This window comes from Hoplias malabaricus, chromosome X1 (genome assembly GCF_029633855.1).
Source record: "Hoplias malabaricus isolate fHopMal1 chromosome X1, fHopMal1.hap1, whole genome shotgun sequence".
Classification (NCBI taxonomy): domain Eukaryota; kingdom Metazoa; phylum Chordata; class Actinopteri; order Characiformes; family Erythrinidae; genus Hoplias; species Hoplias malabaricus.
In genome coordinates, this window is record NC_089818.1 from 18,059,380 (window position 1) to 18,085,150 (window position 25,771).

A 25,771-nucleotide genomic window follows, 5' to 3' on the forward strand; every position below is an offset into this window, starting at 1 on the left:
AGAGTGCAAAGTATTCAAAATAACGCAAACCTCATTGTGGATTGAGTTACAGTTTTTTGTTGTTTTTTTTTTTACATAACTGTGTGGTTAAAGGCTGTGTCTCAAAACCTAGTGAGCAACCTTGCTCCCTACATAGATGACTGTTTTAAGGCAGCATTTTTTAGTCACTCTATTCAGAAAAGCCATCATTAACTGCTCCTGATAGCATTACTCTAATATTCAACAAAACAATTGTTAGCTGAAACATTAGCTAGCTGAATAGCTTGAAGCTAGCTAGCACATATACATTTGAGCTCCCTATAATTACAAAATAAAAGAACGCAGCTAAAATAAATGTTTTTAAAATACAATATAAAGCTGCTGCTAGGTTTTGAGACACAGTTCAAATGTTAGCAAAATGCTAAGGGGTGAATCTAAAGGATTGAGGCTATGGTACCTCTGTACTTCTCAAGGCAGCAATGCAGTATTTTTAGCAGGCAATGACAGGATAAAATAAATCAACAACTTCTAAAAAAAAATACTCAAAGAGTGTCAGAAACGTGACCTCTGACTGGACAGTATCCACACGGAGCTAATCACTTAATGTACTTTTGGTTTTAATACAAGCCCTGTGACATGCTGAAGTCTTAAATCTAGAGTGCAAAAAGAATGAAGCTGTGTGTGTGTGGTTATATTTGAGCATGTATTCGCTGAACTCACTATTAAAAAGTAATAAAGGGAAATATGAAAGAGCTATTCCTCTGACATCATTATTTGCTTCAGATTTTAATTGCTTTAAAGTTTTGTACAGAGATTTATGTTATGCCACTATCCGCAGAGGCACAACAGTTTAGAGTGGAATATCATCACTGTCCAAAAGCATTTCTATTTTTGTTCTACGTCATCTGAACACTGGGGATGTCCTTTAATCGCTGGAAAGGTTTCATGAAGAATGGACCAATAGAAATGTTCTAAAACGACGTGAAATAAAACCTCTTTATTAAATCATATACTCATTAAAACTAAAGAATTATTTACCCGGTCCTGTAAAGTCTGCCATTTTGGACAGTGATGATATGGCCTGCATTTTCTGGATTGACCTTCTCTGGAGTAGTTACTACGTGCATTTGTGGCTAAATGTTTTTTTGTGTGCGGATATATGGGCTTTTTTTCTTGCTCGCTCTTAACTGCCCCTTCCCTCCTCAGCCGAGCGCTGGTCAGATTTGAGTTTGACAAACTCCTTGGCCACTTCGTCGTTGTTGCGCTGGGAGAGGATGCGCAGAACCGTCAGCCCCGTCTCATCCATGTGGACGCGTTTACCCAACGGCAGCCAGTATGCCCCGCTTCCCCGAGCCACCACGTCCTTCAGCTGCAGCACAGTCATGCCCACTGTCCGATCTTCACGAGCAAAACAGTAGTCCTTCACACACACCTGCAGCTCGTAGTTCTCAGGACCCAGTTCACTGCCCAGAACACTGGAAAATTGGATAGAGGTGTAGAAAAATATCCATGGCAACTTTCTCTGACAGTGATTAAACTTAGCATGTGGCCAACCGCATCTTTGTTTTGTTTATATGTATGTATGTATGTATCTTTACACTTATATAGCGCCTTTCTAGACACCCAAGGACGCTTTACAATGCACACTGCTCAGAACGCTCAGAACACTCAATCCACACACACACTGGCGAGAAGCAGCAGCCCAGCATACTCTCGACCAGGAACGACTGTCCACCTGGAGGACTGCATTGGGCACTAGGGTTTAACCGAGGATAGAGCGCCAAGCCGGAGCCCCCGGAGGAAACCCATGCAGACACGGGGAGAACATGGAAACTCCACCCAGATGGGACTTGAACCCAAGATCCCAGCGCTGGGAGGCGAACGTGCTAACCACTAGCCACCGTGCCGCCCAACTGCCAACTGCCACTAATGCAGAGCTATTGGAAAGCTCAACACACTCAGAGGAGAACACTTTTGACCAATTATTATGTAGCTACAAATGCCTGTGATTGACACTCTTTATACTTTAATTCTTACTCACAAATTTTATGTGAGTGTGTTGTCAAAGCTCTGTCAGAAATTGTGTTCCGGTGTTTATACCCAAGAGTATATTATTTTCTTGGGAACAGCAATACTGAATCATATCTTACTTTGTAATTTAGCCATAGTACATTCTTCTAATTCAAATATCAACTGCTGAATATCCTCCTCCACGCTTCAGATCAGCTGCCCACGCTCCTGCAACCACCAAGTGCCTTGAAGCTGCCCCTACACTGAAGTTCTCAAGGACTACTAACTATCATCACCAGCAGATTGACCAGAGGAGGATGGGTCACCCCTTGTGAGCCTTGGTTCCTCCCAAGGTTTCTTCCTCAGCTGAGGGAGTTTTTCCTTGCCACTGTCGCCCCTGGCTTGCTCACTTGAGGGTTTTACAATTTGTTTTTACATTTCATGTCAAATCTTGTCTTACTGGAATTCTCTGAAGCCGCTTTGTGACAACATCAGTTGTGAAAAGTGCTATATAAATAAATTTGATTTGATTTGATTTGAATAGTGAAGGACAGACTTACAATTGAATGGACTCAGCAAACTTTGGCGACCAGCTGTTGTTCTTAGACTTGGTAGCAAACTTCCTCTTTTTGTCACTGAGGTGAGGCCCAATGATGTAGACTTCCACGAAGGGTCTGAATATGCCCTGGGTCTGCCAGCGGAGGTCATTGGCCGCCACCACTGATAATTAGAGAGAAAAAGGCAAATATACCAAAGAAGCTAAAGATGTGTAGAGAGGTTTAGCCACAAATGAGAAGTGAGTAGAGTGATAAACCGATGAGGAAAAAAATGCAGAGAAAGAGATAAACCAACCTTTAACATTGATCTTGTGTCCTCCAGTGTTGGGGTCACTGAGGACCTCCACGGTCATGGACACCTCTCCCACAGCATCATCCACATTTGAGGCTAAAACACAAGGTCAGAGGTCAGGGACAAATACATGTATTCAGTGTGAGGTGGGTCAGATATAGCAGTCTCTGTTTATACATCGCCATGCAGCTCATGCACGAGCCTGTGTGATTCCACGAGTTCTATTTTGCATTTGTAAACTGGATTGATGAGATGATGCATTAATTTGTATACTTCAGTTGGAAAAAAGGTAAAAAAAAAAACATAACACAATTTATTGCACAAGACTACAACAAAATTCTGAGACAGTGAACACACACTGATGAAATCTATTTTGCTCCATTTGCTTATGCACAGGGATCAATCTATATCCATCCCATAATGATGAAACACAACAGGTTGATCCCCAGTGTAGAACCTACACCCTACTGCCCACAGTCTATTTTTCTGGCTAACAAATACAAACCACTGCGGAAGCTGAAATATTGCACTGTTTCAGGGGAATCCTTCTCATTCCCTCAAGCTTTTCTCATTTCTGTCCTGATCCAAAAACTGCATCTGGCAGCAAAACTAAGATATCTACCCAAAAGTCCATCTGCTGATTAAACCCACACAGACACAGGGAGAACACACCACACTCCTCACAGACAGTCACCCGGAGGAAACCCACGCCGACACAGGGAGAACACACCACACTCCTCACAGACAGTCACCCGGAGGAAACCCACGCAGACACAGGGAGAACACACCACACTCCTCACAGACAGTCACCCGGAGGAAACCCACGCCGACACAGGGAGAACACACCACACTCCTCATAGACAGTCACCCGGAGGAAACCCACGCAGACACAGGGAGAACACACCACACTCCTCACAGACAGTCACCCGGAGCGGGAATCAAACCCACAACCTCTAGGTCCCTGGAGCTGTGTGACTGCGACACTCCCTGCTGCGCCACCGTGGTGCCCTGCCCCTACAAGTCGATAAGTCCAATTTTACAGAGCCCTGATGTGCTAGGACACATGCTCAATCCTGCGCTCCTCTGTTCTCCGTCCTGTATGTATCTGGACCACCACTGCAGCAGCTGGACTGGGTGGGACGTAGCCCACACCTATTAACGTAATTACCTAACATGCATACAGGAATATGCAAATGCATTCATTAATGAGAATGAGCTCTTTGTTAGAGTGCAGTCATGCTCATGCAAGGGGCAGCAGCTGTGTGTCCAGAGCCCTTCAGGAACATACCCTTCTCTGGGTACACATCCTCACTGGGGGTAAACCTCACCCCTTTACCTCCATGGACTGATAGAGAGAATAACGAGGGAGGTAGAAGAAGAGAAAAAGAGAGAGACAGCAAGAGATATTGACAAGGAGAAGGACAGACAGTAACACAAATATACACGTTAAAAGTTTAAAGCAGACAAACAGTAGAAATAGTCAGTAGAACCACAGAGAGAGAGAGAGAGAGAAGGGAAGAGTAAAAGGAAAGTGTAAAAGAAAAGGAGCAAAAAAGGATAGCAAGTAAAAAAAAAGGAGTGGTAGAGAAAGAGAAAAAAAGAGAGAGAAAAGGACAGAGACCAAAGAGAGGCACAAATATTTAGAAAGTGTGAGTGAGGGGAAAGGAGAGACAGAGCGTGAAAGAGATTGGTAAAGAAAGAGAAATAGGTAGTGTGCACAGATGCTGGACATTGTGCAGATAGGTAAGTGTGTGTGTGTGTGTGTGTCTATACCCTGAGCATGCTGCGATTGTATGAATTTCCTGATGAGTTTGTCTGTGGCCTGTGTGTAGAGAGAGAGAGCATAGCGCAGAGACTGCAGGTCTGGGCTCTTCTCCAAAAACGTCTTCTTCAGACCCACCCCACCAGCGTGGAAGTATTGCTGTTACACACACACACATACACACACACACACACACACACACGTCTTCAGTAACATCTCAAAATACATTATTATTCAAACACACTTTCAGTGTTTGGTGATCCACAATGTCAGCCTGCATTAATGAGTGCCAAGAGTGAGATGTGTGTGTGTGTGTGTTCACCTTTATGGTGTCTAGCGCTAGTTCAATGACTGCACACTGTTTGGGGGTGAGCGCCTTGGCCTCCTCTCGCACCATGTGCTCCTAAAGGTCCCAGACAAAAAGTCAATTAAATACAGTATGTATATGTATTCATTAAAATATACACATATTATATACTAGTTATCAGAAGTGCAAAGTTGTGTTTGGGGTAGCAACATTTTCATTATCCAATATAATCATCATTATAAACACTGTGACTGTAGCCCTCTTGTGCAAATACAACTTTTATGAGTGATGGAGATGCTAAAGGGGGGGGGGGTATCAATTACTGTTTATTATGGGGTTAAACATTTACTCCTCTATTAATTTTAGATTTTATTAAGTTATTATTTTCATCAGATGAAAATATGGCATCTTTACCTTCAGCTTGGAGAGTTGGCCCAACTCTTTAGCAGCACTGAAGATGAGCTGCGTGCCCTGAAAACAGAGGAAATCTTTGTGACACAAAGAACTATTGATTTTTCATTAAAAGGAATCATAATGAAAAAGTGTTGAGCTCAGGATGAAAATCATAACACACAGACACAGTCATCAACCTAAAAGAAATGTCCACTCTCCGTCCACAGACCTAACACACACTCTAGACTGCATTAGATCAGAAACCCATCTCCTCCTGTAGTGCTTAAAGACAGGAAGCAGTGAGTGTTTTCTCTCCCCAGCCTCTCTGCCCAGCGGATCAGATTGGTGTTTTCATTCTTGTAATGGTGCAATCTGATCACTCAGAGCATTTTACCAGAAGAGAACTCTGGTGGACACTGAGGGAACTGCTGTGTCAGCACGTATTCAGCACCATGTACAGAGGGTCTTATGCTGGAATACTGTACAGCCAAATGTTTATGATCTCCTACTCAGGGCTGTTAAAGGGGAGTGTGTCCTCATTTGCTGGAGTAAGAGCTTCCATGCTTCTGTGAAGGCACTGCAACCGATGCTTGAACATTACTATGGAGTTTTCATTTATATACAACAGGGTTGAACGATGCCTGTCCTGGAGGGCCTCTGTCCCGCACGGTGTGGTGATTTCTTTCTGCCAGGACAGGGGGGTGTGTTTTCACAAAGGGGAATCACCAAACATGGCTGAACCCCTGAAATACAACATACAGGAAGTGTGTGTGTAAGATTTAGGAGATGGACTCTCACTGTTTGGTCTGTAAGTTGGGGAAGAACAATGGTTTTCTCCATGGTGTTCATGACCAGTTTCCACAGCTCTTTGAGAACACGCTTCAGAACGGTCTTCTCACAGATCTTAGCAAATAATGTTAGACTGAGAGAGAGAGAGAGAGAGGGAGAGAGAGAGAGAGGGAGGGAGAGAGAGAGAGAGAGGGAGGGAGAGAGAGAGAGAGAGAGAGGGGGAGGGAGAGAGAGAGAGAGCACAATTTAACTTCTGTCCAATTATAATGTACATTAGCACTTTACAATCTGAGCAAAACTAACATAATCACGTCTACAGATGTTACTGTATTTTTACTGTTTAAATGCATAATTTAAATGAATAATTAATCAGTTACTTGTGAACTACTAACAGTTGACAGGTGACATTACCTGTCATTAACTACACACGTCTGAGTACTACATTTGTCTACTACATTCAGAATCTCTGTTTCCATTCATGGGAGAGAAATGTATCAACCACGTTAAAGAAGCCGCTACAAGACCAAGGATATAAGAGGGACATAGTCTGCAGATCAGATACTGTGTGTGTGTGTGTGTGTGTGTGTGTGTGTTTGTTTGTGGTCTCTTACTTGCTGTCAAGGAAGTCCATGATGGGCTGCAGGACATTATCAGCATCCTGGGTGAGGCTTCCGTTACCGTTAGCAGGAACATTAGCCCCCTTCACCTGACTCAGGATATCCCCCATCTGCCTTACACTCACTTCAATATGGGGCTGGAAACTGGATACACACACACACAGACACACACAGCCATGAAGACTCAAGCTAGTCTATGTATTTGAGATGAATTCACATATTTTGCTGAATGTAAACCGGTGAAGTATTAGCATTTATGATATGCTAGCATGTTGTTAGCCTAGCAGCTCCAGTACAAAACTTCAAAAGCATTTGGTGAACATACCAAAATTATACTGGATGAGAATATGAATTTTATTGATTTATTCTTATATGCTGTCTTTAATTCTCTGGGTCAAGAGAACATAGAAATGTTTTCTATTTAGCTGATGAGCAAAATTAAGAAAAACCCCAGGAAGAGCTGTGCATCCAAATATTATCAGTAAGAAACCTATAGACTCCTTTAGAAAAGCATTATTAAGAAATCTGTAAAAAATTGGTTTATCTATTACAGTACTATATATATATATATATCTGTGTTCACCTTCACAGGCATGGTCCATACTAGAAAACATTTGTTTAAAGTCTCTTTGACAGACTGGACTCATTGGGCCCATGGGTAGATTTTACATGTCCCTCAGTAGTGTGTTAGTGCCTCTTCCAGCAGGACTCACCTGACTGCAAAGATCCGGCTAAGGTCGTCCATCACGTTATTGAGTTTGACCTGCAGCTCCTTCAGGAAGTCACTGGCCTCAACGTTCAGCTGTGAAAAAAGACACAAGACGATCCCATCACTGCACATGGGCACTGATAAACGGCATTGAAATGCAGATCGCAAGGCTCTCAGGAAGCAACAGAACATTATCAACCGTAAATCTCTTCAACAGGCTGAACACACATTCCCAGCAGTGAATTAATGTTCGGAATATGCTGACTTTGCTGGAATTATAAGCAGAAAGTCAGGAAAGGTAAAATTAAATGATGTATCAAGCACTCAAACGCACTCCATTGAATGAATAATTGTTCGGTATACATAGGCTGGGCGGCACGGTGGCACAGCAGGATTCCTTCTCCGGGTGACTGTCTGTGAGGAGTGTGGTGTGTTCTCCCTGTGTCTGCGTGGGTTTCCTCCGGGTGACTGTGAGGAGTGTGGTGTGTTCTCCCTGTGTCTGCGTAGGTTTCCTCCGGGTGACTGTCTGTGAGGAGTGTGGTGTGTTCTCCCTGTGTCTGTGTGGGTTTCCTCCGGGTGACTGTCTGTGAGGAGTGTGGTGTGTTCTCCCTGTGTCTGCGTGGGTTTCCTCCGGGTGACTGTCTGTGAGGAGTGTGGTGTGTTCTCCCTGTGTCTGCGTAGGTTTCCTCCGGGTGACTGTCTGTGAGGAGTGTGGTGTGTTCTCCCTGTGTCTGCGTGGGTTTCCTCTGGGTGACTGTCTGTGAGGAGTGTGGTGTGTTCTCCCTGTATCTGTGTGGGGTTTCCTCCGGGTGACTGTCTGTGAGGAGTAAGGTGTGTTCTCCCTGTGTCTGCATGGGTTTCCTCCGGGTGACTGTCTGTGAGGAGTGTGGTGTGTTCTCCCTGTGTCCGCGTGAGTGTGTGAGTGAATGTGTGTGTGTGTGTGTCTGTGTTCCCTGTGAAGGACTGCCGCCCCCTCCAGGGTGTATTCCCGCCTTGCTCCCAATGATTCCAGGTAGGCCTCTGATCCTGAGGCCAAGTGACCTAGATGTATCAGTGAATCTCTAACTCAATTTTGCTAAATCAAACGAGCTTAACTAACACATCTCACATTCATTAATATTTTTAAATTAAAAAATATTGGTGATTAAAATGACTGATCATTCCTTCAAACACAGGCCAAGCCATGGGAATTAGATAATTAATCAACGACTTAGCCATGACACAGTTAGGCAAGGCACGGAAGGAAGATCATTAAGTCATGAAAGCAAATTAATTAATGAATGTACTCATTAAATAATTAATGCATATAAACAAAAAGAAAATGTGCACATCATTTGCAAATCAATTCCCTGCAGCACAAGAATAACCTCTTCACATTTGGGAATTTTTTAATTAATCAACCTTATTTTTACAATTAGTTTAAATATTCCCAGTGAGGACCGTGGGGATCTTTGCGAATATTAATTATTAATGTGACAAGTGTAGGTGTCATACATCTAATACAATTCATTACACAGTAAACCTTTTAAACACACGGTGGATACAGCCTCAGGAGAATATCCTCCAGTTTTAAAACGCTGTGAAAAGGACATGGTATCAGACGGAGGGGCAGTGAATGGTGTGTCATGCAGAAGTTGTGCGTAAATTGTCTCCTGGTGTAACAGGTGACCAGAGGCTGGGCTGTGGAGGAGGGAATGACTAAGAGCTTTTGGAGGAGACAGACTGAGTGGGAGTTTATCCTGTAGGGTGACTCAGGAATAGGTGCAGGATGGATGGATAAAAGTTAGAGAGAGAGAGAGAGAGAGAGAGAGAGAGAGAGAGAAAGAGAGAGACAGAGAGAGAAAGAGAAAGAGAAAAGAAAGAAAGAGAAAGAAAGAGAAAAAAGAGAGAAAAAGAGAAAAAAGAAAGAGAGAAAGAGAGAGAGAAAGAAAGAGAGAGAGAGAGAGAAAAAGAGAGAAAGAGAGAGAGAAAGACTGGTAAGTAACAGGAAGATGTAAGAGCTAAGCACAGCGTTGCAGAGGGCATTATAACAATAATATTTAATTTGTAGTTTGGAACTAGGACTCCCCCAGTCACACACAATACTGTTGAGCTGGAAGAATGTGGGCAAGCACCTGCTTTCTCTGAAAGATATAAACTCCTCCACTGCTTCTGTTTGAACTGCTGCTAACCTAGCCCCACTGGCTAGCACTACACACATGGAAGAGAATGCCAAATATCTAGGTCTGTTTTGCCAGCTAACACACGCCTGTGCTGAGTCTTACAGTGATGTTGATGGGAGGAGAAAGGGGGGGGGGGGGGGGGCGGGATCCTACCCACCCACAGAGCAAAACCAATTGTGCCCCGTTGGACTCCAGGCCTCAGGAGGCTGGACATCCATCTCCTGAAGATAGGACCAACTCTTGACTACTCAGGAACCCTCAGTTTTAATTTACAGAGCAGCTTGCTGCCCAGGTAGGCACTGACTTCACAGACAGCTGTTTAACAGCATTCTAACAGTCATTTGTCCTCATGAGGCAGATCATTGAGTCGCTCTGAGCGCGATTGCGTCACGGCTTGTTCCCGTCCACTGCGCGCAACCGGTGTTTTTTTTTTCCACTCAAAACATATTTGTAATAGACGTCATTGGGTCATGTGCTAGTTTCTATCAGTAAACGTGTATAAGTGTTTACCGGTCCTCACTACTAACAAAAATGGGAATTTTGATGATATCTCCAAACGCATTCTGACAGTTCTCCACAAGGAGGCGCTGTTAAAAGGGAGGAAACCACATCAGCGGCAAGAAAAGCTGGTAATAAAGAGGGTAATACAAGAGCTGAAGCCATTGTGAGAAACTGAAAATGAGGATTGAAAAACCTCAGGATTAGATGCCTTTAAAAGTCATTTATATAAAAGGGAACTATGAAGATTGCTATTAAAGAATGACATGGGGTTAGTAAATACTCACGTCTTTGCCTCCCATGGCCTCAAACATCTTTTCCAACTGCACCCTCAACTGCTGGATGTTATTAATGATGATGCAAGGCTGAGCAAGAGAAAAGAGAGAGTTTATAAATGATTAAAATCACAAATACGTTGAAGTACAGCTGGGACAGTAGGAATTATTCAGGGATTATATTTAATGGATAAACAGGAAAAAAAAAAACATTCCAAACCTGAATCATACGAAGGGGAATACAATCAGTGTGTGGCTCAAGCAGTGAAATTACTCTGAGCACTTAAACACACACTGACCATATTCCCAGCAGCGTATACACTACAGTGGGCTGGGATTCAATTAGAGTTTCACTTAGCTGTGTGAGCTGAATCAGGTGTGTGTGTGTCTACTGGGGCCAATTCCTCTCAGACTGCAGATTGCATTCAGCTAATTACCCTATCCTCATTTAGTTAAACACACAGATACTTATTCAAGGTTGAAGAAAGGCCTAACTACTTCTCATACCATGACACTAAGCACACACATGATGGCTTAACAACTAACATACCACTTTCTCCTTATTACAGTGGCTGGGGAAGTCCTTGGTTATGATATCAGCGTAAGACAGGAGTACAGTTCCAATTGTCTGAACAAGAACAGAGAGAGGAAAAATGTACAGTTACATGTTTATACAAACAAACCAGTATTCATTAATCAGTTACCACATGTGTAAACGTGCCTATAGGACTAGTGCTTATACTGATGTGTATACAGAGTAACATTCAGACCCTGTCCTTCTGGCAACAGCACCTACAGTATCTTTGAATCTCAACCCATGTCCTGATCAACCTCTGTCTGGATGGATGTCTGAATGCAGTGTTGCCCAATACAATTCTGTCCTGACTCTACAGTTCTAGTTCTAACCCAGTTGTGGCCGGATACAATTCTCCCCAAACATGCCAGCAGCCCCAAAAAGTCCTCATCTACTCACATGTGTTTTTCCTCCTCTTTAATCACTGGTGAAACTAACATGTCAGATTTTAAAAAATATTTAATCCTTGAAATATTTAAGATAAATGTAGCTGCGCCTGTAAAGCAGCACCTTTGCGAATCTCTTCATGTAATTGCCAACGATCTGAGGGTCAGGGCACTCCAGCTTCCGAATAATCTCAAAACTCTGATTGAGCTGAGAGAAAACATCCACAACAGAACAGGAGAACAGAGCATGCTCAGACGTCTGCTGGAACTGTGGAGAGAGAAAGAGAGAGAGAGAGAGAGAGAAAGAGAAAGAGAAAGAGAGACAGAGAGAGTGAGAGAGAAAGACACAGAGAGAGAGTGAGAGAGAGAGAGGAAGAGAGACCGAGGAAGAGAGACAGAGAGAGTGAGAGAAAGACAGAAAGAGAGAGAAAGAAAGACAGGGAGAGTGAGAGAGAGAGAGAGAGAGAGAGAGAAAGAGAAAGAGAAAGAGAGACAGAGTGAGAGAGAAAGACACAGAGAGAGAGAGAAAGACAGAAAGAGAGAGAGAGGAAGAGAGACAGGAAGAGAGACAGAGAGAGTGAGAGAAAGACAGAAAGAGAGAGAGAAAGCGAGAGTGAGGAAGAGAGACGGAGAGTGAGAGAGAGAAAGAGAAAGAAAGAGAGAAAGAGAGAGAGAGAGACACAGAGAAAGAGCGACAGAGAGAGAGTGGGAAAGGCAGAAAGAGAGAGAGAGAGAGAGAGAGAGAGAGAGAAAGAGAAAGAGACACAGAGAGATAAAGAGAGACAGAGAAAGAGAGAGATGTGAAGGTTTATCTACATATTACAGTATCGAGGTTATTTTAAAAATTTTCAGTTAAAAGATTATATTTAGTATAAATTAATTGTAATATCAAACAATTTTTTAATTTGCACAAGATATAAACCAGAGCCAGAAAACATACACAGTATTAACACAGTGATATTTACCCCATCCTTCGCATCCCTGGCCAAGGCTCCGTTCAGGAAGTCCTTAGATACTTCTTCATTTTCATCCAACCAGAGAATCACAAATGGCTCAAACCACCTATGAGAAACATTAAAGTGTCAACAAACACAAGCCTGCTTTAACTGTAAAAGCCCGTGTTGCTGTTCAAATATGTCTAGTAATTATGTGCACACCCATCCACCTACATATTCATTCATCCAGCCATCCATCTACTCATTTATCTGTGCATTCATCCATTTCATGACCAATATTCACTATCCTCATTTCCCCAAGCTTCTCTATTCTAACCGAGAGTGCTTGAACAGAGTGTTTCTGTGGGATTATACAGGACTCACGTGGGGTACTCTGGCACTCTGTCTTTGAAGCAGGGCAGCTCCTTGCAGTACTCGTTATACAGCCACTTGACTTTGAAGTGAAGGTTCATGTAATCTGCACTCTTACACAGCCGGTGCTTCTCGTGCTCTACAACAGACAGCATCAGTCTCTCAGGGTCAGATCTCATTTAAAGCAGACACATGCTCAGAGACAGTGCAGAGATAAAGAGAGCACAGCCAGAGAGGAATCAGATCATAGAACAGCACCTTTATCAGCAGGAGAGAAAAGCTGATAACTTGCCCTTCAGTGTGATTCATGACTTGTAATATTTTACAGCTCAAGTATATTGTACAGTTACAGTACAACACCAAAGAAAAATAAAACAAAATATGATTTCATCAAGCAATTTTACCAGATATGTGTTACTTTAAAGGGGGGAGGGGGGGAGTACGCTCCCTCGCTGACCCCAACCTTCACCCATAAATACCTTTCTCTTATTGGCTCAGTGTTAAATGAGGGCAGACAGGGACTAGTCCCCTGTACCTTCTCGGGTGTGTTTACACTGGCTACTTTAAAGAAACACTCAAATGTGAATAAAGCCTTCAGAGTGTTGACTGTAGGTTTTGAGCAGTTCTCACCCTCCATGGCATACTTCATGTCCTGAGCGAACATGTTCCACATGACCTCAGCACTGATCGTTCCTACATTCAGCTCCTGAGGGAACCTGGGTGCAGAAGCATTATGGGTAGTGTAGTGTTTGAGTGCATGTTTTTCATGAAAATATAAGTAAAATCTGTAAGAACACACCATTGTACACAAGCTTTAGTTTACACACAAACACTCACTGGTTGAGACAAGGGGTGTAGGAGTTCTTGTCCTCTTCTATAATGGAAACTATGAGAGTGATGAGTTTGGACCAGAAGTCTAGGTTTTTGATGCTGGGGCCCTGCTCCTCTGGAGGGACACTCTTAGACTGGAAACACACACACAGTGAACATCTGTTACAGCACAGTTCATTAAAAGCTCCAAAGACAGACTTGTTAATAAAATTCCATTTTTAGGTTTCAGAATGTTTAAGGCACTGAGAAGAGAAGAGAGAAGAAGAGGTGAGAAGAGAAGAGAAAAGAAGAAGAGGTGAGAAGAGAAGAGAAGAGAGAAGAAGAGGTGTGAAGAGAGAAGAAGAGAACAGAAGAAGAGGTGAGAAGAGAAGAGAGAGAAGAGAAGAGAGAAGAAGAGGTGAGAAGAGAGAAGAGAGAAGAAGAGGTGAGAAGAGAGAAGAAGAGGTGAGAAGAGAGAAGAAGAGGTGAGAAGAGAGAAGAAGAGGTGAGAAGAGAAGAGAGAAGAGAAGATAGAAGAAGAGGTGAGAAGAGAAGAGAGAAGAAGAGAAGAGAAGAGAGAAGAAGAGGTGAGAAGGGAAGAGAGAAGAAGAGGTGAGAAGAGAGAAGGAGAGGTGAGAAGGGAAGAGAGAAGAAGAGGTGAGAAGGGAAGAGAGAAGAAGAGGTGAGAAGAGAGAAGGAGAGGTGAGAAGGGAAGAGAGAAGAAGAGGTGAGAAGAGAGAAGGAGAGGTGAGAAGAGAAGTCTTGCAGCTCTCTCCATGTTCATAACTGCTATGCCACCTCTGCCGTGATCAATATTTCATCATCCTTAAAAAAAGAAGTGCTCATCAGAGACTGTCCACTGCAGTCTGCTGAATAACAGAAAAGTGTCATGACGACTTGAGCGTGAAAGGGGTGAAAAGTGGTCTTTCCTGGAGGAACGAGAACAGCTTGATTCTGGAGGCACTAAAACTCTATTACACAGTCCTGCACTCCCCTGAATCAGTATAAAAATTAATCAGCCAACTTACTCCTGTATTTCAGCTAAATTATTCATTTCATAAGTTAATGACATGCCAGAGAAAGCTTTGAACATAAGCAAATAATATGTACAACACAAACCCACAAACAGTAAATAAAATATTTAGATTAATGACTCTGGTTTACTCAGGTTTTTAATAAATGTAGCAAATGGTTCTGAAGATATTGGTATAAACACTTACTGCAAACATTCGATTTAATAAAAACTGTGCACAATCACCGGAGATGGAGAAAAAATAAAATTGTTTTATTTGTATTTGGTGATAAGATTATTTATCATCGTCACCGTCCAATTAAAACCATGTATCTCCATTTTTGTAGATTTTTAGTTTACTACATTATTTGAAGAGAGCCGCTGCCCTTCACGCTGTGTGAACATTTCATGATGAATGACCAATAGAATTTACTTAGAATAAAATATTTTAAAATTGACTTCCATTTTGGGCGGCACTGTGGTGCAGCAGGTAGTGTCGCAGTCACACAGCTCCAGGGGCCTGAAGGTTGTGGGTTCAATTCCCACTCTGAGTGACTGTCTGTGAAGAGTGTGGTGTGTTCTCCCTGTGTCTGCGTGGGTTTCCTCCGGGTGACTGTCTGTGAGGAGTGTGGTGTGTTCTCTCCGTGTCTGCGTGGGTTTCCTCCGGGTGACTGTCTGTGAGGAGTGTGGTGTGTTCTCCCCGTGGGTTTCCTCCGGGTGCTCCGGTTTCCTCCCTCGGTCCAAAAACACACGTTGGTAGGTGGATTGGCAACTCAAAAGTGTCCGTAGGTCTGAGTGTGTGAGTGAATGTGTGGGTGTGTCTGTGTTGCCCTGTGAAGGACTGGCGCCCCCTCCAGGGTGTATTCCCGCCTTGTGCCCATTGAGGTAGGCTCTGGACCCACCGTGACCCTGAAGTGGATAAGGGTTACAGATAATGAATGAATGATTTCCATTTTTCCTTTCTACTGTAAGGTTGCTATTTTGGGAGATATATGTTTTTAATTGGAAAGTAACGATATGTGATGTCACAACAGCTGTTTACTATCACCACTACTGTAAAGATAAACGAGTTGGCATATTTTCCACATGGGAGGTGGAAACACACACAGTCTTGTATCTGTGAATTGAGGAGGCATTACATAGACATTCATTCATTTTGTGGAGACTTACCATTAACTTTTCGATAAGAATTACTAACTTAACTCTAATACAAGCTCTATCCTTAAAACTTGTCTTCAGCTTTAAATCTAATAGTGGAAAATTCCCCACAATATGAATTTGTAAACGGGTCTACAATCTGATTATGTATATTCCTGGTATACACACACACACACACACACACACACACACACACACACACACACACACTAACCGGGTCTGTCTGGTATTCTCGGCTATACAGCTCATGGCAGTTGTTGAAGATGTATTCGTATGTGGAGTTCAGACAGGCCTTCACACAGTCTTTAACCACCTGACTTGCTCGAGGAGGGCTCTGCAGCTCCTGGACCTGCACAAACACACACACACACACACTTTACACTAGCATTTACTTTGCTTCTCCTAAACAAAGATAATTTATGACTCTGGTAGAGCATGTCATGCTCCTCACATAGGAGAAATTATAGAGACATTAAGTTTGATTACAATTAAATATTTATCCAGAAAACAACGCTTGGCTTTAACAAAAAGTATAAAATAAGCTGTGTAAATACACTACTAACCTTCATCCTGAAGAAGGTGATGCTGGTGAGAAGATCCACAGTAGACTTGAGATCCTGCAGCCTCTCAGGACTACTGGCAGGGAAATTATTCTGCCATTCACACACGCATACAAACACATGCAGACATTATAACATCTGTACCACCTAAATAACTCACACAACTGTCCTCAGTGGCAGCAAATACATGCATGCAGCATGAGTGAAGAATATGAGAGTGTATTTGGCCAGTACCCTGTACATGGAGAGGTCAATCCTCAAGGAGTTGTGCAGCTGGTCCAGCAGCTTCACAAACCTCTCTTTCTGTTGGACAAACAGCAGAGACATGCATTACAATACACCTCCAGCAAGCAAAGTCAAGTGGACCTTTATGCATTGTATATCACTGCTGTCAGAGGAAAACATGCATCTTCAAAATGGCAACTTTAAAGGAGATGAAAATGTAAAAAGTAATAACTTTATAGAAGAGAAAATAAAACAAGCAACACTGGATCACTTCTATTTATCTGTTCCTTTGACATTAGCTTTTAAAAACCTACAGATACAAGATCTTGTTTTACCAGCAACAATATACTGAACCTAAAGGGCTGCATATTTCTACAAGGTTATAAGCATTTTTTAAAACTTTCATTCATATGTATTCTGAATTATAACGCCATTGTCTACTAACTACTAAACATTGAGTCTAAAAGTACAGCACCCCAAAGTTTGATGCAGCGAAGCGGTCAGAAGCAGAGACGTTGTTGGAGGACTGGGTGGTGTGGGCGTAGTATGCGTTGATGTTGGCCAGAAGGGTGCTCATGACAGCAGGAACGCCAGGACACATGTACTTAGAGGATAAACACGCAAAGTGCCTGCAAATGTGACAACACAGTGCTGAGATTTATAACAAGACAAATATAAGCCATCAGTATCTCCTTAATCTTGATTAAGAATCATTATTACAGTACACAGTCAGAAAGAAGCCTATATCTTCATTGGTTGATTCTTTACACTGAAGTTATATTTTCGTCCAGAACTAACAGACTAAAAGTCAGAATTTGCATTTATTAATTTATTTATTTTATCCTCCGGGTGACTGTCTGTGAGGAGTGTGGTGTGTTCTCCCTGTGTCTGCGTGGGTTTCCTCCGGGTGACTGTCTGTGAGAAGTTTAGTATGTTCTCCCTGTGTCTGCGTGGGTTTCCTCTGGGTGACGGTCTGTGAGTAGTTTAGTGTGTTCTCCCTGTGTCTGTGTGGGTTTCCTCCGGGTGACTGTCTGTGAGAAGTGTAGTGTGTCCTCCCTGTGTCTGCGTGGGTTTCCTCCGGGTGACTGTCTGTGAGAAGTGTAGTGTGTTCTCCCTGTGTCTGCGTGGATTTCCTCCGGGTGACTGTGAGGAGTGTGGTGTGTTCTCCCTGTGTCTGCGTGGGTTTCCTCGGGGTGACTGTCTTTGAGGAGTGTAGTGTGTCCTCCCTGTGTCTGCGTGGGTTTCCTCCGGGTGACTGTCTGTGAGGAGTGTGATGTGTTCTCCCTGTGTCTGCGTGGGTTTCCTCTGGGTGACTGTGAGGAGTGTGGTGTGTTCTCCCTGTGTCTGCGTGGATTTCCTCCGGGTGACTGTGAGGAGTGTGGTGTGTCCTCCCTGTGTCTGCATGGGTTTCCTCCGGATTACTATCTGTGAGGAGTGTAGTGTGTCCTCCCTGTGTCTGCTTGGGTCTCCTTCGGGTGAAGGTCTGTGAGTAGTTTAGTGTGTTCTCCCTGTGTCTGCGTGGGTTTCCTCCCACAGTCCAAAAACACATGTTGGTAGGTGAATTGGTGACTCAAAAGTGTCCCTAAGAGTGAGTGAGTGAATGCATGAGTGAATGTTGCCCTGTGAAGGACTCAAGGGTGTCTTCCCACTTTCCGCCCAGTGATTTTCATTGTCTGTAATTGCTTTTCAAGTACAGGGTTGCAGTGGGTCTGGAAGCCTACTCGGAATCATTGGGTACAAAGCAGGAATACACCCTGGATGGGGCACCAGCATACACAGATGGTCATAATTGTAAGGAAATATTAAAGATGTCTTTAATACGAAGTGCTTTTAGTTCTTTCCACCTTTCCCTCATGTTCTTACGTCATGGCCTGATAGATGGACTCCACTCCATATCTCATGGCGAACTCATCCACGATCTCCTGTGCCGTCTCCTCAAAGTAAACCTTCCAAGCATCGTCTCCTTTAGCGTCAGGAATCTTCACCACACCGCTGTTTTGCTCCTCGGTGGTGAAGTGGAACAGGTGCTGCACAGAACAACAGTGACAGCAATGAAACCCTCTACATACGCCTCCATCAAAACTAGAACACTTTTACAGCAACTGTTCTTTGAAAAATCACGTTTTCACAGTCCTTCAGGTCCAGAATAAAATCTATGCCACAGACCCACTGTAGTGAAACCAGTGTAATTCCTTTGGCAGACGCACACTGTGTGAACTCAGCCTTACCTCATGAAGACAGGTGTACTGGACATGATATGGGGCCACTGTCTCCTCTCCTTTAATCTCCACACTGATGTGCATTCGGATAGCCCCAGACACAGCGGATTTGTCAGTGCGCTTGTCTTTTTGGGATAGAAAGAGAGGTCATCATTTAATTCAACCTTCATGTAGTTCCCTAGTCTCCCGTGTCTTTAGTCTTGCTCAGCATACACACACACACACACACACACACACACACACACACACAGCTCACCCAGGTTGTACCACACGTCCATCTCTCCGCTCAGAGTTCGGACCTCGATGATGGTCTGTCCGAGGAAGTCGTCTGACTCTCTTTTGAACCTCTGCTTCACACGGGATTTGATATCATCGTCTTCGTCCCACACTCGCACTTTTATCCGATCGGAAGAGTTATGACACTCACTGTCCACGCAGAGACAAGCTCAGTTTTAGGCTACACATGAATATGATTCATCTCTATATCATTAATATTCTTCATGTCAGACCAAGCACTTCAGTGTCCAGTGAGTACAGCACATACAGACAGCGGTCAAAATTACTTCAACTTCGCTGGGAGTTAGTATTCTCCTCCCAGCATGTTGAGCTGCCCTAAGATATTTTGTTAGAAGTTTAAAAATAAGTGTTGGCTGGTTTCCCATGTCTCAGAAGGAGCATGTGTCAGCCTTCATCTACGTGATTGGGAGTGACCTAGCAAGTACATGGGGCGGTAGTTACTTAACAAAAGGTCTGTCTAAAAATGCGGAAAAACATGAAAGTACTCACAAGTGGAAATTCTCATCCCAGACTGGGTTCAGGTTTCCATAGATGGTCTTTGTCCTTTTCTTGGTCTTTCCCACCTGAACAGTCACGTAAGGGTCACTGGAGCCTGTCTTATCTTTGGCCTGCAGACCCTGGGCACAAACCACTGAAAGATACACACACACACACACACACATTTACATACATAGCCCTTTAATTCTTTAATTAATTTACTCTTTATTAATTGAATGGCTCTAAATTAGTTACAGCTTAATTTATTTGCTTTAAAAACAAACAGCTGCTCAGTTGTTTCTTCTCCACCTGTGATTTATAAATGGTTGCCCATAGTGATGCTGGTCTACTGGCATAAATAAATACACATAAATAATCAAACAAGATGCACAAGAAACTATATATAATCATATATAATTAGTAAGAATAATATATTTGTAATAATGGGTTTATAAAGTGGAATCACTGACCTGTGATGCTGATCTTGGCCGACCATTTGGACGTTCCATCAAGCACGCTCTGTTTGATCTGCTTCATCTGAGTGCCGTGGGTTGCTTTGGGGACGCCGAACACCTCCTGGATGAGCTCGAAGATCTCAGGCTTGTTTCGCTCGCGGATTTTCATGCGGTCCTTCAGCACCATGATGATGTTCTGAGTGCGATCCTCTGCACCATGTTTGGAACTCTTCTCAGCAGCTCCTGAGACACAGAAAACAGCTGTCAGCAACATCTGGAGTTATCGCTACCAGAGTGAATATGTATATATATATAAAATAAACTTCAAAGTATCATTAAACTTGTCATAATTATAACACGTCTCACTCTGTAGGCAGTCGGCATTGAGCAGGTCCTGGCACTTTTCATGGCATTTCACCCCACACTCAGTACAGCGCATGCCCTGGCGAGCGATGCCCCACAGCAGCCCCTCACACTCATAGCAGTAAGTAGGAGTGGTGGCTGTCCAGACCTCAAAGTTATGAGGCGTGGTGCTGGAGATGGGGTAGATCAGAGCCTGCAGAGTCTTCTTATATACATGACTCTTCTGCAGGAGTGGAACAACAGACATGGTTTACCTTGGACTAACACAGAAATGTATTAGAAATGTATATAGAAATGTAGGCGATGTATGCAAAGAGCCATAAGCAAAAGTTTGAGCACTTCTGATTAAATAATATATTTGTCTAATTAAATAAAAAGTAAATATATTTTTGTCTGTGAATAATGCACATCTCTTGATTATTCATATTCACACACACACACACACCCCACTCACCAGTTCTTCGTTGTTGAGTGTGCTACATGCCATAGCAGATGTGATTCCTGCCTTACGAGAGTTCTGCACTAAAGACTGCATTCAGAACAAAGAGTGGAAATCAGACACTGTGGCAAGAATAACATTAAATCAACGTAATACAAAATATAGTCTTATTTAAATCAATGGCTTACCATTGCCTGTAGGAGGAGACAGCGAACGACAAGAAAACAAAACAATGTTACATTTAAACAAATATGACACTGTCATATGATATGCATCATACTATAATATGATATGGAAATTATATAATGTACCTATAGGCACCTGCACATCCCACATTTCCTCCAGAATAAAGGGAATGAATGTGTCCTATTTGATGCAGTATCAGCTTATACTCTTTACAAAATGTAACAGTTCTGTGAGGAATTGATTGCGTTCAGCCTCAAGAACATTACTGATATTGAATGATTCTGTTCTGGATCACTCTCAATGGTATTGGATTTATCCAGAAGTACTCTTGCAAACTCTGTTCTGCAGTTCAGTGCTGGGGGATTTTAGCCCTGTAGCTGACTACTGGCACTGAGCATTTGAACATAGATTAATACAGATTATTCATTGTCTGTAACCGCTTATCCAGGGTCGCGGTGGGTCCGGAGCATACCCGGATTCACTGGGTGTTTTTCAACGTGTGTTTTTGGACCGTGGGAGGAAATTGGTGCACCTGGAGGAAACCCACGCGGACACAGGGAGAACACACCAAACTCCCCGGAGTGGGAATTGAACCCTCAACTCCTGGAGCTGTGTGACTGCGACACTACCTGCTGCACCACCGTGACACCCTAAATACATATTATAATTTACTTAATTTTTAGCATATCATTTGACTACAGTGTCAATGTGCATGATGTGACTCCATGTGAAATAGTTGAAATGAGTGAAGGAAAGAAATAACTCAGTATGGGTCACTCACCAGGTCCCTGACCAATGGGATGGCTTTCCTCTTGCGCAGGTCGGGCATGCTGTCTATGCTGTACAGGGCTCCTCCCATCCTGCCAGCATGAAAAAAATAAAAACAACAATTACAATTAATGTGTTGAGTTACATCCAGGAGGTAGAGATGGCACTTAAGATACAAAAAAAGATACAAAACTCTTTGCAGTCATCAGCCATTTTTCAATAAAAGTCATTATACTGACCCCTAGTGACTAGGATGTATCAGTGATTCTGCCCTAAATCTATTTTAAACATGTTCACCCACATGTAGGTGACCCACTCTGTGAAGTATAGACTGGTTGGTGTGGAGTCTACAAAGTAATTTAAATCTTCATCTCAACTGTACTTCATAGATGAAATGTACTAATAATCATTCATTCATTCATTCATTCATTATCTGTAACCCTTATCCAGTTCAGGGTCGCGGTGGGTCCAGAGCCTACCTGGAATCATTGGGCGCAAGGCGGGAACACACCCTGGAGGGGGCGCCTGTAGTAATAATCATTTTCATAAATAATTTTTGCTCATTTTGGTGGATAAATTATTCTTTACTATTTTAAATCTCACAGACAGCAATAAGCATTGGCTTTTGTAATGACCATTAAGTAGAAGATGGTCCATTAAGCCAATAATTTCTCTGTATTTCTAATGTCCCAGAAAAATATTTCCAGGTACCACAGAGTAAATCTCTTTTAAATGAACAGCTGTAATGTTAATACATCCATCCAGGTTCAATTATACCTCCACAGTTACGTCAGATCTAAATTTGTTCAAGGACTCTGAAATATTTATACACTTTCCTGGACTTTATATCAGACTGGGATTCATAGTCACTACCAGCTACACTACATTTCCAAAAGACTTATACATTTTAAACCACCATTTCTTTCAAAATGAAAGGTATTAATAGAACGTTTTCCTCTCTTTGCTTCAGTAACACCCTCAACACTTCTGACAAAATTTTACATTAGAAATTGGAACAATGCTGTAGTTTTGACTGCATTCAGCCTTAAAAGAAACAATAAGGTAAAGTACTGATGTTGGAAGATTAATTCTGCATCTCAAATATCATTCCATGTTATCCTCTTGATGGGATGGTGCTCCAGAAAACACAGTTCCACTGCTCCAAAGCACAGTGCTGGATGTCTTTAAGCACATCTAGCAGACACTTGGTACTGGGCATGGAGGCCAATCACCTTAAAGTAACAAAAAGGTTGTTTGGATACTTCTACAAATGTATGCATCATTCTCTCTATCGGACACAATGACAAATTAAATTCTAAAAACAATAACTAGGTTTCATTTAAAGGCTAAGCACCACTTAATGGACCTCCATGAATATTTCACATTATTTTAGTTACTGACAGATATAAGTATGAATTAAAATGAAAATAGCAGCTTAATTTGTTTTAAAACTGACAATTTTATTAAATTGACGGAAAAACCCGAGCTCGCTACGGAAATTCTTGAACGCGACCGTGACGTCACTGGTGGACAACAGCTGAACAACGCCGCGGTAAAACACCGTTATGACTGACTGTTATGACAGTATCTAGCTAAATAACCAACATTATTCATGACAATAGCCTAGCAATAAGCTAAACTCAAATTTAGAGGTACCGTTATTCTTGTAAATGTGATCGAAGTCGAACTCGAATTCATCCGACACTATAAACCTCCGTAATGCAACTACGTAGCCGAGTATAATCTGAGGCACCGAGTTTAGCGAGTCAAGCTAACGTTAACTAACACCAACTAAAACAGGCGAAGTGAGTGTCCTTACCCTGTTTACCTCCATGTTACAGAGGCTCTTGAACACCTTTCGTTGGTGTCCTTACATGCCCATAGTGTTGGAAAAGCGCCAGTGAAATGAGCTACAGATAACGGAGTGAGCGGATGGTCCTTTCCAAAGTGCCCGTTTAAAGTTGACAAATTTATTCCATTTACTGTATATACTGGGATCTTTGTCCCACTGTACATTGAATTATTGCAGCCGAAAACAACACACCTTTTCGTCATTGTTGTCCACCATCTACGTCACAGGCAAAACGCCTATTAGAGTTCCCGAACACCTTTGGGGGGGGGGGACCAACGGTCTTTTAAACCTTATTCCTTGAATTAGTAAGAAATAACATGTTTTCTGATTATCAATAAACACAAGTTAGGAACTCAAATTCCACTGTATTTATTTGTTTGACACTTTCATATCGCTGGTGCTTAGCCTTTAAAATAAGAAAACAGGCCAAAATGTGATATGTGCACGGGTTGTTTTAAGGTAGAAAATGTTTGCTAAATTAGATCACACTGAATCTCAATAAGCTTGGTCTACTCCACCTGGAAGACCAAGAATAACACTATATGCTTTAATTAAAGGAATTATTTGCATATTTTGTGTGTGTGTGTTTCTGAAACCTTACACCTGAACAAATGAGTAGGTGTGTGCTGTAAGTGCTGATTTCAGCAAAAATTGCCAGCATCCTTATTAGATCCAGAGCTAAAGACACTGCCAGGCGGAGTAGAGTGAATGAGCTTATGAAAACGATGCACTCTAACAAATGCTGGTTTAAATATGCTGGATGGATAACTTCACAGTATTTGAAAGGGGGGTTGGCATCATTTTATGAAGATGCTGCTTTTATATAATACAGTCATTGTACAGTGTCATTGTTGTTTGTTATCTCTGTACTCCAGCACGTTGTATCTGTAATGCAATAACATTTTTAAAAGGAAATAAATGTGCCTGAGCAATATCCAGCCTATATGAAAATCAAAATACGTTCTTGACAAAAAAAACTGAGATTATGAGTATGCCTTCAGGACACAAACTGGAAGGCTCAAACATTGCATGGAACACGCTGGGAAACTCATATCAGAGCCTGTGATGAATATAGTGCACTGTAGGCTATGGTTTTTTACATTTACATGTAATTATAAATTGTATTAGTGGTATTTGTGAGCAAAAAAAACAATATCTCTGTCTAGTTATTTTTGGAGAGTATATCATGATGACTGGGCTTTTTGTACTACTTCTTGAGGACTTGACTTTGACCGTGGCAACTTACCCTCCCTTTCCAAACCACAAAGACTGAGAATCTGTCTCTCCCCGAGCCTGAGAGAGAATGAGAGAGAGAAAGAGTGAGAGAGAGATCTTATGTAAACACCTCTCTTGAGACCACTTCACAAACTGATTAGTTGTATCATAAAAAAACGAATGTTTACACTCCTCATGAAGGATATTTTGATCAAATCACAATCATAAGCAAGCTTCAAACATTCACATTCAAAGAGATTTTAAATTCACAGCTCTCCAGGTCCTCCATCTGTTCAACATTTAAAGAATATGTCAGACATAATGGTGTTTATCTAAAATGTGTTGATGTGTCGCCCAGTATGGCTACCCCAATATTTAAACCCAACTGATACCAAATAAAACAGCTTAATGTCACTTTAATCACAGTTTAACTTAGCATTCTTCACCACCTCTAGCTAACAGTAGGTTATAATGTTAATAACAGTTACAATGTTTCAACTAAACACAAGACAATACTAACCGGCTAATTAAAACAACATCTAAGGCAGCAGAGCCAGCTAGCATGCTAATCTACATTAGCATGCTAATTCACCTAGCAAATATCATGACCAAGCCAAACTATTACCTTTGTGTAGACAGCTCATTGATACACATTGTTAGGACACTATTCTAAAATCTGCATTCATTAATTATGTCGCAAAGATATTTGGCTATTCCGAGACTTTTATGAGCATACTGTATAAATCTGAATCTGTAATCATCCTAGAAACAGCAATTAGCATTCAGAGACACGTTTAACCATAATTTTCATTCAGACACCATTTCATTATTGTAAAGTATTACAGTCAGTAATAAAATATCTGCTTCCACACTTGGGCTGTGTGAATGAATTCCCTTGGCAAGGAATCAGGTGATGAATTCCAGCTGTATGTGATTTAGCACCTAGTGGAAATGCTTGATCAGGTGAAAGCACTTAAGTCCACCCGTGCATTATTTGCATGACATGCCAGCAGCCTTTATACATTGACTAATATTATTTAGGTACATGCTGGGCTGAATGCAGAAAACCCATGGTGTAAGAGCACAGTGGTGTAACTTTTCTAGCTTCCAGCTCAGAG

The 25,771-nt window shown here is 42.2% G+C and overlaps 1 protein-coding gene across 1 annotated transcript in view; it reads right to left on the reverse strand.

The window, feature by feature from the left end:
* Positions 1-187: 187 nt before the first annotated feature.
* The window catches only part of LOC136675475 (protein unc-13 homolog A-like), a 41,572-nt gene continuing 15,988 nt past the window's right edge, over positions 188-25,771 (reverse strand). Inside the window, exons 12-41 of the mRNA XM_066652024.1 lie at positions 24,685-24,731; positions 21,600-21,678; positions 20,821-20,826; positions 20,648-20,722; positions 20,197-20,416; positions 19,846-20,073; positions 19,388-19,529; positions 18,858-19,027; positions 18,611-18,726; positions 18,246-18,409; positions 16,858-17,011; positions 16,392-16,460; positions 16,161-16,250; positions 15,812-15,946; positions 13,455-13,582; positions 13,248-13,333; positions 12,630-12,756; positions 12,276-12,372; positions 11,435-11,578; positions 10,901-10,978; positions 10,363-10,440; positions 7,420-7,508; positions 6,701-6,850; positions 6,099-6,222; positions 5,322-5,378; positions 4,923-5,003; positions 4,612-4,759; positions 2,842-2,934; positions 2,550-2,709; positions 188-1,454 (exon numbers count right to left, since the gene is read on the reverse strand). Of these exons, the coding sequence (XP_066508121.1) occupies positions 1,163-1,454; positions 2,550-2,709; positions 2,842-2,934; positions 4,612-4,759; positions 4,923-5,003; positions 5,322-5,378; positions 6,099-6,222; positions 6,701-6,850; positions 7,420-7,508; positions 10,363-10,440; positions 10,901-10,978; positions 11,435-11,578; positions 12,276-12,372; positions 12,630-12,756; positions 13,248-13,333; positions 13,455-13,582; positions 15,812-15,946; positions 16,161-16,250; positions 16,392-16,460; positions 16,858-17,011; positions 18,246-18,409; positions 18,611-18,726; positions 18,858-19,027; positions 19,388-19,529; positions 19,846-20,073; positions 20,197-20,416; positions 20,648-20,722; positions 20,821-20,826; positions 21,600-21,678; positions 24,685-24,731 (3,627 nt within the window). The 3' untranslated portion in view covers positions 188-1,162. The remainder of the gene's footprint in view (positions 1,455-2,549; positions 2,710-2,841; positions 2,935-4,611; positions 4,760-4,922; positions 5,004-5,321; positions 5,379-6,098; positions 6,223-6,700; positions 6,851-7,419; positions 7,509-10,362; positions 10,441-10,900; positions 10,979-11,434; positions 11,579-12,275; positions 12,373-12,629; positions 12,757-13,247; positions 13,334-13,454; positions 13,583-15,811; positions 15,947-16,160; positions 16,251-16,391; positions 16,461-16,857; positions 17,012-18,245; positions 18,410-18,610; positions 18,727-18,857; positions 19,028-19,387; positions 19,530-19,845; positions 20,074-20,196; positions 20,417-20,647; positions 20,723-20,820; positions 20,827-21,599; positions 21,679-24,684; positions 24,732-25,771) is intronic.